At 36.0% G+C, this 14,970-nt stretch overlaps 1 protein-coding gene across 3 annotated transcripts in view; it reads left to right on the forward strand.

Moving 5' to 3' along the window:
- Cad99C (cadherin 99C) overlaps window positions 1-14,970 on the forward strand; it is a 474,090-nt gene that overhangs the window by 329,766 nt on the left and 129,354 nt on the right. For all 3 annotated transcript variants that reach the window (XM_074137327.1, XM_074137329.1, XM_074137328.1), the window contains one exon: window positions 11,756-11,995. In XM_074137327.1, the coding sequence (XP_073993428.1) occupies window positions 11,756-11,995 (240 nt within the window). The remainder of the gene's footprint in view (window positions 1-11,755; window positions 11,996-14,970) is intronic.

Here is a 14,970-nt window from a genome sequence, read left to right on the forward strand (position 1 = left end):
GTTTAACATGGCTGGTTACATGGTGAGGCTGAAACGAAGACATTCTAAAACAGTAATTATTTATAAAAATTACTTTAAAAAAAAATCAATTTAATGGAAAACTTTTCTTCAAATATTATGTTTTCATATCTGTACATTAGATTTAAAAGTTAAAGGAAATCGATTGGAGCTCGTAAATTATTAAGAAATTTCGGGTTAATCGATGTCATTAGCATTCTAACATTGGGATCTCGCAGCTTGTATGCCCAAGCTTAGGATAGGATTAGCTCAAGAGTTTATGTATTGGAATCCAATTCCTAGGAGCTCCAACTAGGAGTCTGGTGAAGTACGAGGATCGTTTGAAAAGTCCGTGCAAAGTCAGAGAGATAACACTACTGGCGCGTATCGAGGTTATGTTTAGTTAGTAGCATCTCTTGGAAGAACACACACCAAGTTTCAGTCAGATCGGTCTATTTCTTTGTGTTTGGCATTCCTTTGAATCGAGAAAGTCGAGTGATTTTCAAAAAATGGACGAAAAAGAATTTCGTGTGTTGATTAAACACTACTTTATGAAAGACAAAACGCCTCAGGAGACTAAAGAGAAGCTTGATAAACATTATGGTGACTCTGCACCTTCGATTAAAACAGTTTATAAGTGGTTTCAAAATTTTCGGAGTGGCCATATGGGCACAAGTGACGCTGAACGTTCTGGACGCCCTGTTGAGGTTACTACTCCAGAAATCATTGATAAAATCCATGATATGGTGATGGATGACAGAAAAGTGAAGGTGCGTGAGATTGCTAGTGCTGTGGGCATCTCGAATGAACGGGTACATAATATTTTGCATCAACATTTGGACATGACAAAGCTATCCGCAAGATGGGTGCCGCGATTGCTCTCGCTTGACCAAAAACGAAATCGTGTGAAGTGTTGCAAGGACGGTTTGCAGCTGTTCCAGAAGAATCCGCAGGACTTTAAGCGTCGTTTCGTCACTGTGGATGAAACATGGATACATCACTACACTCCTGAGACCAAAGAACAATCTAAACAATGGGTTACCAAGGGGGAATCTGCGCCAAAATAGGCGAAGACCGTTCCTTCGGCCGGAAAGATTATGGCGACTGTCTTTTGGGATTCGCAAGGAATAATCCTCATCGACTATCTGGAAAAGGGTAAAACTATTTCAGGTGCATATTATTCATCGTTATTGGACCGTTTGAAAACCGCCCACAAAAAAGTCCTTTTCCATCACGACAACGCACCAGCTCACACCTCAGCAGTTGTGGTCGCAAAATTAATGGAAATAGGGTTCCAACTCGTTTCACATCCCCCCTATTCTCTAGACTTGGCTCCCTCGGACTACTATTTGTTCCCCAATATGAAGAAATAGCTGGCGGGAAAAAGATTTTATTCAAACGAGGAGGTGATTGCAGAAACGAATGGCTATTTTTCAGACTAGGACAAATCCTATTGTTCGGAAGGGATCAACAAACTAGAGCAGCGTTGGACGAAGTGTATAAGCCTAAAAGGAGACTATGTTGAAAAATAAAAAATGTTTACCTCAAAAAATTAAGTAGTTTTTATTTTTGCACGGACTTTTCAAACGACCCTCGTATGTTTCTAGGCTTCAGTGGCCTCAGTTTCAAACTCGTACAAATACATATTGAAAATTACCTTCAATTAAATTTGTTACGTTAATTTTAGCTTAATTGAGCAAAATATATTGCTTTATTGTTGCGGTTTTACTTCAGACAGTCTCCAAAAGGTTTTACAACTTAATTTTACCTTTTTTTTTTCTTGTATTATGTGATTTTTGGCAAGCTTTATTGTAATTAATCCTTCAATAATCTAATAACTGATGCATCATATTATGTAATAAATATTTACCTTTCTCTTCTTTATACAATATAAATATTTTTTTTGTATCCTGTTAAGTGCTTTCGACGTGTATACTCGTTGTGAAAAATATAAAATTGCCATTAACTATAAAAACTCGCAATTTTAATAAAATACAATAAGAATATTATTTGGTGGGATGTTTCCTTTATCTTACCAATAGAACTGCGGTGGGAGCCAGCCAAATGATAAGTGGTTGGTACATGTTTTGTCTCCGCATTAGAGATTGGGAATTACGTACACAAATAGAAGCTCTCAACCCTTGTACAATGCCGATTTTACCTAAGATAGAGGTTCAGACCTCAGTACGAGCATGATTTCATTTTGCACAGAATTCAAAAAACTCTTTTCTTCCTTGTAAAAAGCTCTTGCGTCTCTAGTTAACTAGAGCAATGCATAACGTGAAGCGGTGCAAGATTGCTCTGTACTCACAAGTCCCAGAGATTGCAGAAAAAGTCGCTTGCAGTGACTATTACGGACGTTGTAAACTTTTGGTTGTTTTGCCCTGCTTCGTTCGACGTGTATGTCATTATCTGATTTGAATTCCACACACTGTGGGGGGGGGGGGGGTTAAAACTAAATTCCACGCTTAACTGGTTAATTGTGTTGACTATATTTATGTACGAGGGTCGTTTGTAAAGTCCGTGCAAAAATAAAAACTACTTAATTTTTTAGGGTAAACCTTTTTTATTTTTCAACATAGTCTCCTTTTAGGCTTATACACTTCGTCCAACGCTGCTCTAGTTTGTTGATCCCTTCCGAATAATAGGATTTGTCCAAGTCTGAAAAATAGCCATTCGTTTCTGCAATCACCTCCTCGTTTGAATAAAAACTTTTTTCCGCCAGCCATTTCTTCATATTGGGGAACAAATAGTAGTCCGAGGGAGCCAAGTCTGGAGAATAGGGGGGATGTGAAACGAGTTGGAACCCTATTTCCATTAATTTTGCGACCACAACTGCTGAGGTGTGAGCTGGTGCGTTGTCGTGATGGAAAAGGACTTTTTTATGGGCCAATCGTGGGCGTTTTTCTTGCAGCTCGGTTTTCAAACGGTCCAATAACGATGAATAATATGCACCTGTAATAGTACCCTTTTCCAGATAGTCGATGAGGATTATTCCTTGCGAATCCCAAAAGACAGTTGTCATAATCTTTCCGGCCGAAGGAACGGTCTTCGCCTTTTTTGGCGCAGATTCCCCCTTGGTAACCCATTGTTTAGATTGTTCTTTGGTCTCAGGAGTGTAGTGATGTATCCATGTTTCATCCACAGTGACGAAACGACGCTTAAAGTCCTACGGATTCTTCTGGAACAGCTGCAAACCGTCCTTGCAACACTTCACACGATTTCGTTTTTGGTCAAGCGTGAGCAATCGCGGCACCCAACTTGCGGATAGCTTTGTCATGTCCAAATGTTGATGCAAAATATTATGTACCCGTTCATTCGAGATGCCCACAGCACTAGCAATCTCACGCACCTTCCACTCTTCTGTCATCCATCACCATATCATGGATTTTATCAATGATTTCTGGAGTAGTAACCTCAACAGGGCGTCCAGAACGTTCAGCGTCACTTGTGCCCATATGGCCACTCCGAAAATTTTGAAACCACTTATAAACTGTTCTAATCGATGGTGCAGAGTTACCATAATGTTTATCAAGCTTCTCTTTAGTCTCCTGAGACATTTTGCCTTTCATAAAGTAGTGTTTAATCAACACACGAAATTCTTTTTCGTCCATTTTTTGAAAATCACTCAACTTCCTCGATTCAAACGAATGCCAAACACAAAGAAATAGACCGATCTGGCTGAAACTTGGTGTGTGTTCTTCCAAGAGATGCTACTAACTAAACATAACCTCGATACGCGCCAGTAGTGCTATCTCTCTGACTTTGCACGGACTTTTCAAACGACCCTCGTATATATTTTAATCTTTTATTGGAATTTACAACTGCAACGGTGGTTGCGACAAGCAAATATGGTAAAAAAAAATTTTTTAATATTATGAGTGGAGAAGGCACCCAGTGGTGCCACTACAGTAACGTGCTTTGCTCTTACGATAAGAGAGTCCAAGATAGCGTACTTTGTCCACAGTTGGTATAGGAGTTTGGTTCAAGATAATGGGAGGTAGGATATTCCGTCTGAGAGTAAATACTATAAATTTTGATTTCGTAACGTTAGTTTTGATTCGCTATTTGAAAAGCCAGTCCTGTAAGTGGTTGATGTGTGTTGTTTTTTAGAGTTCGTGTAGCAATAAGAGGTTCGGAATGAGGATATAAGATTGCAGTATCGTCAGCAAAGGTGGAGAGGATGGTATTTGGATGTTGAGGTATATCTGCTGTATATGAGGAGTAAAGAAGAGGATCTAGGACACTGCCCTGAGGAATGTGTTGACTATATCAATTTTTTTTTTACTTTGTGGTTAATCAATCCAATTCACTCCAAGCATTTGTTGTTCACGCATATTGCAATACATAAAAACCGAATACAAATTACAATTCAGTGTTTAAATTGTCATAATCTTCATTTATTTATTGTCGGCTGAAAAAAACAACGTAATGCACATTGTTCTACTTTTGGCTCTAAGACTTTACTTCCGGTTGTAAAAGGTCACAATCCAATCTTTTACATCCTTTTGAAGGTACAGCGTCTTGAAAGCTGCTGCAGATCGTTCTTGTTCTTGGCTAATTGTTTCCTCTTTAATCGTAATTTCCTGTTACTTATTCTTTGTATTGTACATCTCTAGATGTTTATGTAAGGTTAATTGACTTCCCTATTTAATTTCAGTGGGTATAAGTGAGTGATATTACCACAACCATTACTTTATTAATACATTTTAATTCCTGCTTCTGTATGGTCATTTCATTCTGTATTACTATTCGAATTTATTAATGCAGCTATAAGTAAATTAGAACAAGATTAAACAACTCGAGAATTTACTTCGATATTATAAAACAAAAGCAGTAAAAGCTTGTTTTATTCTCTTTAAGTGTCTTCCGGTAAGGGAGGAGCAACTGAACTATTACATCACTAAGCCGATTAACCTCTTTCCATCGGGTAGTGTTGGCGATGTTAGCATTCCAGTGCGCTCCAATCCACAGTGACTGAGAGAGAGGATGAGTCTACGCTTGATAGAGAAAGAAGAATATGCGTGTGTAGAATACGTTACGTACCAGACAATAAAACTACATCAACGTTACTCCACCATAAAGTACGCTGGTTGTTTATTTACCAAGCAGGAGCAGGAATCTGGTTTCGAAAAAATAAGAAATGCATTAACTGATTCACTTAAGAATCAACTTGAACTTTCACAATGGACTCGAAACGGTGCAAAACTCACTCCAGATTACTGAACTATGATTAATACCTATCCTCTCAAACAAAAGTCTAAATAATTCAATACCAAAATCTATGTTTACAGATTAATAGACGTTGAGGTCGTCCCAGAAAAAGATGGTTGGATCGCGCCAATTGGTCTTGCGGAAGCTAGAGATGGCCAGAAGATGGCGGTGCTAGGAAAGAATGGCATTCTCTCTTGAATGAGATCCAATTTGCTTCTTTGTAGTATTACCCTATGGCCAATGACGTGGTCCCTGCGCACCTTGAAGTCGTCTAATTGGGCCTGGGTTTTTGTTGAGGCAGGAGTTTCGGTAGCTCCTATTGGCCGGTGGAACTCCACTTTAACGACCGATGTTATTTTCACAATTAAGAAAGTAATTTTGTGTGTGTGTGTAATCATTTATTTAGTTACAATCAATCAATCATTTGCGTTATAAGCAACAAGGGTGACAATAAGCAACATTCACCCATATCAGAGTGGAGAAGTTACCCAGCGGTAACACTCCAATAACATTCTAATACATTCTACTGACTCTCTTCATCAGAGAGGAAATCGCGAGGACACTGTTTTTTAAGACGTCTGAAAGTGTTGTCTGGAAATGTTCTGGAAGATAGATGTTGTACAAGTGGATTGTGATGAGATTGAATGTTAAGATGGAATTTTCTGTATCACGTTTCAGCAACTTGTGTGACGAAAGGAATGTTTAAGTCTGTGTGAATGGTTTGATTGGTGACGTAGAAAGGAGCGTTTACTATAGAGCGAAGAATTTTAGACTGCAAGGACTGGATCCTATGCTGATTTGAGCGTTTGGTTGAACCCAAAAGTTCAATGCCATAAGCCCAGACTGGCTTTAATATACTTACTTTGTTGTCCAGAGTGAGTTTTGATCTGTTGTCGAGTAGTCTTTTCAGTTGTCGGAAGCGTCTGTTGAGTTCTGTTCTCTTAAGTTGAGTATGAGGGTCCCTTGTAAGTCTTCTGTCAAGGTATAGCCCAAGGTAGCGGACTACGTTGACTACTGGTAAAGGAATTAAATTGTAAAAGACAGGAGGAAGACTGATGCGTCGAAGAATGAAAGTAATGTTTTGAGATTTTGAAGAAAGTAATTACAAAAAATTAAATTAGTTTTCGGTTCAAATTTATAAATAATTACCCCCACCGTTTAAGAATATCAAGAAAATATTGTTTCACCAGGAATCCTTGAAAACGAACAATAAAACATACACCCAGGGCACTCTGATGGATTATGTAAATAAAAACGTAAGAGAAAAAAATATATTATGACGAAGTAAATATGGCGGATTGTTTGTTTAAAACAAGAAAAAGTATTCAACCATTAAGCTAAACAAAAGAAATATTTAGCAAATTAGTCTCACATTATGCAAAATGCAGATTCATTCGTTCCTGTAATTAACAATGTTAATTATCGTAGCTGTGTCACAATTACTTCTTTTGAATATTAATTATTTACTAGCGAAAATAATATTAGCAATACTTGATAGATTTTGCTTAATTACTGCATTACTTTATGATTTAGTAATAACTTAGAATTTCTGAAGGTACTGGGGCTTGAATGAAGAACTATGGGTAATTTCCTAACATCTTCCAAGTGGAATTTACTTAATGGGAAGATGTATTCGGTTTATCTTCAAACTGTTGATTTCAGCAGATGCTCTTTCTCCCCGATAGCTCTAATCAGCTCGAAGAAGTGTCTGGGCAAACTAATTGATCAGGGCAGAGAAATTAGTGTTATCATATGGAAGAAGACTAGTTAGCCCATTGCTTGGCAAGGTTTTATGGAACCTAGACACCTTGTATGGGGCCGTGAAGGTGAAGACCGTAAAGAATTTTTAAGCTTGCCGGCCTGAGGCAGGAGTCTGATTGGACAATTACAGATGTAACTTGGTCTGAGTAGAAAATAAACTGAGGGATTTCCTCACAAGGCAGTGTTGACTCAAAGGCTTACGCTGAGGCTGTGCCTGAAAGGCAAATGGTTCCTAAAGATTTTTTTGGATAGATGGAGACAGACATCTGCGCATTCATCTCACAGCTGACTGTAATGTCCAGTATCCAAGGAAGATTTAAGCGCAAGAAAATTAACAAGATGTTGAAAGAGTAAATATACCTATCCTCTATAGAACCCTCGAAGATTCCTTGATTGCACAATTATCTTGGACTGGAGAAAGTGCAATAAATTTGGCCAACCATAAGCTAGATGGCATAATAAATCTCGAAGATTTAAATGCATTATTTTACCCCGGGATTAAAATATTTTTTTCTGCAACCATGTAGGGAAGTTCTCATTACTCAATTAAAATCAGCTGTGTAATGCCCAACTTCCCACACTAGTGGGGGGAAATTCCCATTAGTGTCACTTTCCGCACAAGTGAGTGGAAAAACTTTATTGTGCTTCCTTGAAGTTTTGTTATTAACATAAATATTTTCTGTAAAACTCTAATAAGCTTATTTAAATTTATTTTATTTAAATAATTAAAAAATAAAATAAAAATTGAAAGAAATATAGAAATAAAAATAATACTTTAATAAATAATTAGATATTTTTAATTATAACAGTTAAAAAGGTTATAGTGTTACCTTATAGAAATTTAAAATGGATTCTAGTGATGCCTGTTTAGAAAACACTCCTCCATCAATAAAAGAAACAGCAGAAAATGTAACAAGTAATGTAAATACGTAAGTAATGTAAATAATTGTAATATAACAATAAATGTTTATAATAAATAAATTACTTTTTGTAGGCTGTAAAAATGAAATTTTTAATTTTATTAGTTATTAAATGGTTGCAGAAAAAATATAATATTTAACTCTAGTGAAAAGTATTTTCCTCACACTCGGCAATTTGCACTTGCACTCGCCTCGCTTCGCTCGCTCGTGTGTGAATACCCTGCCTCGCATGAGGAAAAGTACTACTTTCCACACTTGTTAAATAAATAACTATTATTACCATTCACCAGGTAAAAATTAGGTAAAAGATGGTTTTGAGAAACTAAAAGTTCAAATTGTCATAATTCTCGAAGCAAAATTGCCAATTAGACAACAATGTCTTTGTTAATTGTTAAAAGATGCGACACCTAATTTGGTAGTTGGACGTAGTGCCTGCCAGAAAAAACAATAGGCCTTACTTAACTTTAAATTTAATAATTAAAATAAATCATTTTATTTCTATTAAAATCGACGAAAGATTTAAATCTTAACCTTACTGATGTAATAAAATGCCACTGTTATAAGATTACTTACATTGTTCTCCGTCCTGGAACTACAGATCGTGCCTCTTCATTCACTCTCCTCTTCGCTAATAGCAGCTTTACCTTACGTCCTACCGATATATGTAATACAACTTGGTAGTGTTTCACAAACAGGTGTCTATTTTTATAATTCTTACTTGTGAACTGAAACAAAACAAACATTGAATTTTAAAAGAAAATCTTAAAAAACTTTTAATGCTTTTCGTTTGCAGAAGGACGAAAATAGAAATGCTAGCACGTCTTTTTAAATTAAAAGTTGAGCTTTTTAAATGATTCGGAAACAATTTTCTCTGACAAATGTTTATCTTAGTTGACAATTTGTGTTCCATTTACTGAGGTTTTAAATTTAAGCCCTGCGGAAATTGGATTCTTTATTTATTCCAGTCTGCGTTTTCTACGCATTGTTTCTACGCATTGTGAACTGTTTTTATCGTTCAGTTTTTCCAGATTTTGTGGTTGGAATTAAAACTGTTCACCCAATTGTGGCTCCTTATTTGATCGAACGGGTGCACTAACTAGTTCTTTACCCCAAAAAACAGAGATATATTAAAATGATTCTTTTCATTCCCCTTGTCAATCCCAATTTAAAGTTCATCCCAATCTATTTCTATACAATGTCAAAATAGCTTATGGAGTCAAGAATGATGGTCTGCAAAGAATTGTATTAACGAAACGAGTTACGCTTGTTGGAGGCTACGAGTATTTCTCGTATTTCTGAATTCTTTTTAATTCACCAATTGCAGCATTTGCTTAATGATCTCTGTGCATTTCAACAAAATTCCAACAAAAACAATTCAAAAAAAAATTAGAGACGTCTGCTATTTGCATTTTTTTCTACAAAAGCTTTAATTTTTACTAATTAGCGAAAAAAATAAAAGCTTTTATCAATTATCATAATTAGGGAACGGATTCGTATGTATTTACATATTTTTTTCTAGGTAATTTACAGACGTTTTTCTACTAGAAGTATTCATACTGATACTTTTTAAGCCGTTTGAGTCTACTTTTATTTCACATATTTCCACATATTTGGATGTTATCGCATATTTATACATATTTGATTAAAATAAATAAATATTTCTACATATTTAATCAAAATATGTACATATTTTTTCATATTTTTCATTTTGGGCATATTTTCATAATTGAGAGGTGGTTGACAGGAACTGTGAACCACAGACTGTAGGGCTGTGAATCACAGTGGGTACAATGGTTATTGTAATTTACACAGAATGCTGCTAAACAGAGACGGGCACTTGTTAGTTCTTTGAAGTTGTCTGTTCTTTCAGCTCGTTCGTTGAAGTGTCCAATTCATTTCGTTTGGTCACTTAGTGTATTCTTTTTTGGGTGAAATGCCACAAACATCGGCCTCAAACAAACAACTGGTTGCTAAATGTCTTCGCGAGTTTCCAGCAGAACTTTTTCGAAGTGATGGAGACATTTTGTACTGCACAGCTTGTGACAAGCGCGTTTCTTGCTCTCAACGTTCCCAAGTCACCCAACATATTGCCACCGGATCGCACATAGAGAATAAAAACAGAAAGAAAGAGAGGACGTCCTATCTCAAGCCTTCCTTACATCTCCATCATCAAATAAGTCTACTCTGAGTACAGATCTGTGTCGGGCTTTGGTTAGAGCAGATATCCCTTTCCACAAACTTAAAAATCCTCATTTCAAAGGATTCTTAGAGACCTATATTGGGAAAAAAATGCCTGACGAGAGCACTCTGCGGAAAAACTACCTGGAAGATATCTATAAAGATACACTAACCAAAATTCGAGAACATATCAAAGATGGACCGATTTGGGTGTCAATTGATGAAACCACTGACGTTGAGGGCAGGTATATTGCCAATGCAGTTATTGGAAAACTTGACAGTGATGCTGATGTGGATTCAAAGCCATTCCTTTTGAACTGTGAGGTTCTCGAAAAATGCAATCATTCCACCATTTCACGATTCTTCGATGCCTCAATGCATATCCTATGGCCCAGTGGAGTTTTGAACGAAAAAGTTCTTTTGTTTCTCTCTGATGCTGCCCCCAACATGGTCAAGGCTGGGCAATCTATTCAGGTATTTTATCCTAAGATAATTCATGTGACGTGTATTGCTCATGCCTTGCATCGAGTAGCAGAAACTGTCCGATCTTTGTTCAATGACGTAGATTCCTTAATCTCCTCGGTTAAAAAAGTGTTCTTAAAAGCACCAAGTCGCATTAAAATGCTAAAAGATCTCTATCCAGACTTGTGCCTTCCACCAGAACCAATATTGACAAGATGGGGTACTTGGCTGGAAGCAGCTCAGTATTACTATGAAAACTACAATAAAATCAAGAATGTCCTTTCACATCTCGAAGACGAAGCAGTAGCGATAGATACAGCCAAGTCTTTATTCGAGAAACCTAATTTAAGGAACGACCTTGCATTCATTTCTGACAATTGCGTATTTCTTGCACAAGCCATTACCCAACTTGAGTTCCAAAATGTTCGACTGACAGAAAACGTGTCCAACGTTAAAAAAGTCATCGAAAAGGTGGAAGGAATACCTGGAAGTAAGGGAGATCTGATCAGATCAAAACTGGTAGAAGTACTGAGCAAGAACAAAGGGTGGGAGACCATCTGCCAGATTTCTGATATTATCAGTGGAACAGAAGTCACCTCAGAACATCGTGTACCCTTTACAACCAACGAGATAACTTCTTTCAGCAAGGCACCTATAACATCTGTAGATGTTGAACGATCTTTTAGTCGTTACAAGTCCATCTTACGCCCAGATCGTCGTCACTTTACGTTCCAACATTTGAAATTTCATGTGGTTGCAAACAATTTCGAAGAGTGAAGTTTTCAAAATTGAAAATTTAACACATCTTTTTATAAATAGTAAAAATGTTCTTTGTTGTATAAATCATTATAACTTGTAAAAACAAATTATTTTGTTCCTAATAAATTATTATAAATTGTAAAAATGTTCTTTTCTTGTATGAATAATTATAACTTGCCCCCCCCAAAAAAAAAATTCCATTTTCATAAAAAAAAATGTCCATTTTACTTAAATATTCCAGAAAATATTTTAAGAAAATCACATATTTTCCACATAATTGACGAAAATAAATGCATATTTTAATTAAATATTTGGCATTTTTAAATACATAAAAATCCGTTCCTTAATCATAATTGTTAGATTGAATTCGCTTGCTGGTACTTTAGTTTGTGCGGAGATTACAAAAAACAAAAAACAGTTTCAAGATAGAATTTTTAACCTTTTTTTTCAAATTTATTTTACAGTTAACACCAATCGGCACCACCGTATTTCAAGGTCTAAAAGCAGAGGATGCAGATGCCGGGGTGAACGGTCTAGTAGAATATAGAATCATAAAAGGCGAACCACACCCAGAAGAACGTTTGCAAGTGGCAGATGGTTCGGATCACTTTGCAATCAATCTTCCTCATCAAGGACAGATCACAGTCAACAAAGCTTTAGACTATGAGAAAACGCAGAGATATCTGTTAACTGTCATTGCTACTGTAAGTAGAGTTATTTATTTTTTTTCCTTTTAATGTACTTCATGCAAACCATTCTTATTTAGATTGATTGATTGATTATCAATCCAGTAACTGTTGTTAGCGGTTCTTCTCTATTTTTTTTTAGCTCCAAGTCTATCCAATTATTTGGCTCAGCCAAAGCTTCCAATATCTACAAGAACCCAATCCTTTCAATCAAAAACACTCCGTCGAATCGCTTATGCTCCTTACTTTGTTTCTAAACTCTACCTTGAACCTAGATTTCCTTGTTCCTTATGTTTCTAAAGATACAAGATCCCATTACATTAAATTTCCACGCTTCAATGTCCTTACATCCAAATCCTTTAGTTTCCCAACTTACAACATGACCAGGAAAGACGGTTGAAGCACAGGTGCTATCTTCTTAATGAAGTAAATGCCAGTGCACAACTGTTCTCCCCTCGCGTTACTCATGTTTTTTATACTATGCATCATGTTGTATCAGCTTCACTTATTGCAGAAATATGTTATACTGCAGTTGTGGGAAAAAAAAAATTATTTTAGAGCTTGCAGTTTTTTTCTATTTTGAAATTTCTTAAATTTCAAAGATAAATTTTATTACTACCAATTAATTGTTTGTTACTTATTATAGTTTTTATTGTTTAATTGCGATTTATAAACTTAGTGGCGCTTCTTAAATACTTTTTCTCTATACAATCATCAATTATTACTTCTCGGAGTCAAAGCAATAAAATTATCTAAACTACGTTCTATCTTGTTTTAATTGCTTTTGGTTTGAAAACAATAGACATTTATTTACTTATTTGTAAAATTAATACAAAATTTATCAAAAAAAGAAAATCTTTAATTTAACTTTATCTGGCTAACTATTATATCATTTCGAAAAATCAAGAAAAAGAAGTTTTATAACTTCTAAGTTCACTGTAATTTTATATAAAAACAAAATAGAAATTACCTTTTAACGACTTTAAAACATGGCGGACATTTTCACATTTAATTTTTGGTCTCAGATAATAAGCTGTTGGTTGGAAACAATGGATTTCACGCTACTTCGTAAAAAAAATAGAAAGTATTTTTCTTTTTCTATTCTAGAGATTAGAGGTGTAATTGTCTGAAAATAATTTAATTTTTCAAAAAAGATTTTACAACTCACGCTGAAATTTTTGGAGTTTTTGATAGCCACTTATATTAAAGTGAGTACAGATAAGTTATTTTTGTTGTGCAACGTTGCTCTTCAATGATTGTCACAAGCATTCGACGTTTCGCAACTCTGTTAAAGTAGAGGCTAAACTAGACAGCCTAACTTAGGCAAAGAGAAGCAATTTGAAGTAGGCTAGAAATGAAAATGATGAGGTCATATTCACCCCTATGTGGGGACAGGTGTTGGTCTAGTGGTCAAGAGCGCAGCTTTGTAAGTGGGAAATCCACAACTCCAAATTGGTAGTTGAATTTTAAGCCCGTCTGAAAAAAATAGGCGATTACTTTACTACTTACTTTACTTAATTCACGCCCATACAACCAATTAAGGGTTAATTAATTGGGTATGATGAACCTTGCTTAGCCACAGTTTAAAAAAGAAGAGTTTTTCAGAGCTGTAAATGATTACTCCGCTGAAATTGATAATTGTTCATCCTAATTAAGTTTACTAAGTTTTTACATAAAATTCATCTAAGGATTTACAGAATTGCTCACAATAAAATTTCACCCAGTACTCCATAAATCTCTTAATGGAAGAGATAAATAGTTTCATTTATGTGGATACTGGTCAATCGGAGATCCAAGACAATGTTCATGCTGATTTAGCTGCAAAAGAAGTCGCTAACATGACAGCGAGGATAGAAAGAACCATGCTGGATAGATATAAGATATCAAAAAGAAATTGTAAAGCGTAACACATGGCAACACGAGTGGACATCCATAACAAACAACAATCTCAGAGCTATTAAAGAAACTGTACAGGACTGCAGGCTCATCATACAGAGCCTTTGTGGAGAGAGGAGATAGTAATGGCTAGGCTTAGGGAATTGGCCAAACCTAGCTAACGCTATGGGATACCTGGATGTGATGGTGGCTATCCCATTCCGTTTCTGCAGTAACAAATGTCTGTCCATTCAGCCCATCATCGCTGAATGTCCCTCTTTTCTGAACAAAAGAAGAAGATAATGTCCAAAAATGCTGAGGAAGCTCGTAAAAATTATTCAGATCAAATAATAGTATTATTTTTATTATTTTTGCTTTTTCAGAATTTTGGACATTTGTCTTAAGTATGAGAGTCCTGAGCTGGGATTGACACCGCGGCATTTAAATAAAGTAATGGAGAAAGAACGAAGATTAAGCCGGTATTAACAGCATTATAATCGAAAGGTTGACTGAAATTGGCAATCATCTTTCCTCTTTTTAGATCAATGAACCAGTCACAAAATAGATGAACAATAATATTTTTTTCACTTTATTTGAATATTTACAACTGCAACAAATGTTACATCAAGTAAATTTGATCTTACTGGTTCAGTTCACTTGTAATGTCATGGTTAGAGCAATCACCCACTGGTGAAACTCTTTCACAATGATTTGATTACAATAGATCTCTAGGCCACTTCCACTTCAAACGACGAGGAGGATTATCGTGAAGGTGAGGAGAGGAGAGCTGTTGGACAAGAGGATTAGGATGGAGAGCTAGGAGGCTGTGAAAGTTGCGGTAGCGAGACTTTATTAGATCAGTGACAAAAGGGATGTGAAGGTCAGTGTGTATGGTAAGGTTAGAAATGTAGTATGGAGCATTCAGGATTTTCCGTAGGATTTTAGACTGTAGTGTCTGCAGGCGTTTGGAGTTAGAGGGTTTGGTTGAGCCCCACACTTCAGCTCTGTATGTCCATGTGGGTCTTAACAGTGTTTTGTAAATTGTCAGTTTGTGATTTAAGTCGAGTTTAGATCTGCGGTCAAGTGGTCTAGTTAGTAACTTGTAGCTCTGTTCACGT

The sequence above is a fragment of the Rhodnius prolixus genome, unplaced genomic scaffold, assembly GCF_049639745.1.
Source record: "Rhodnius prolixus isolate KJV_2025 unplaced genomic scaffold, Rpr scaffold_5, whole genome shotgun sequence".
NCBI lineage: Eukaryota > Metazoa > Arthropoda > Insecta > Hemiptera > Reduviidae > Rhodnius > Rhodnius prolixus.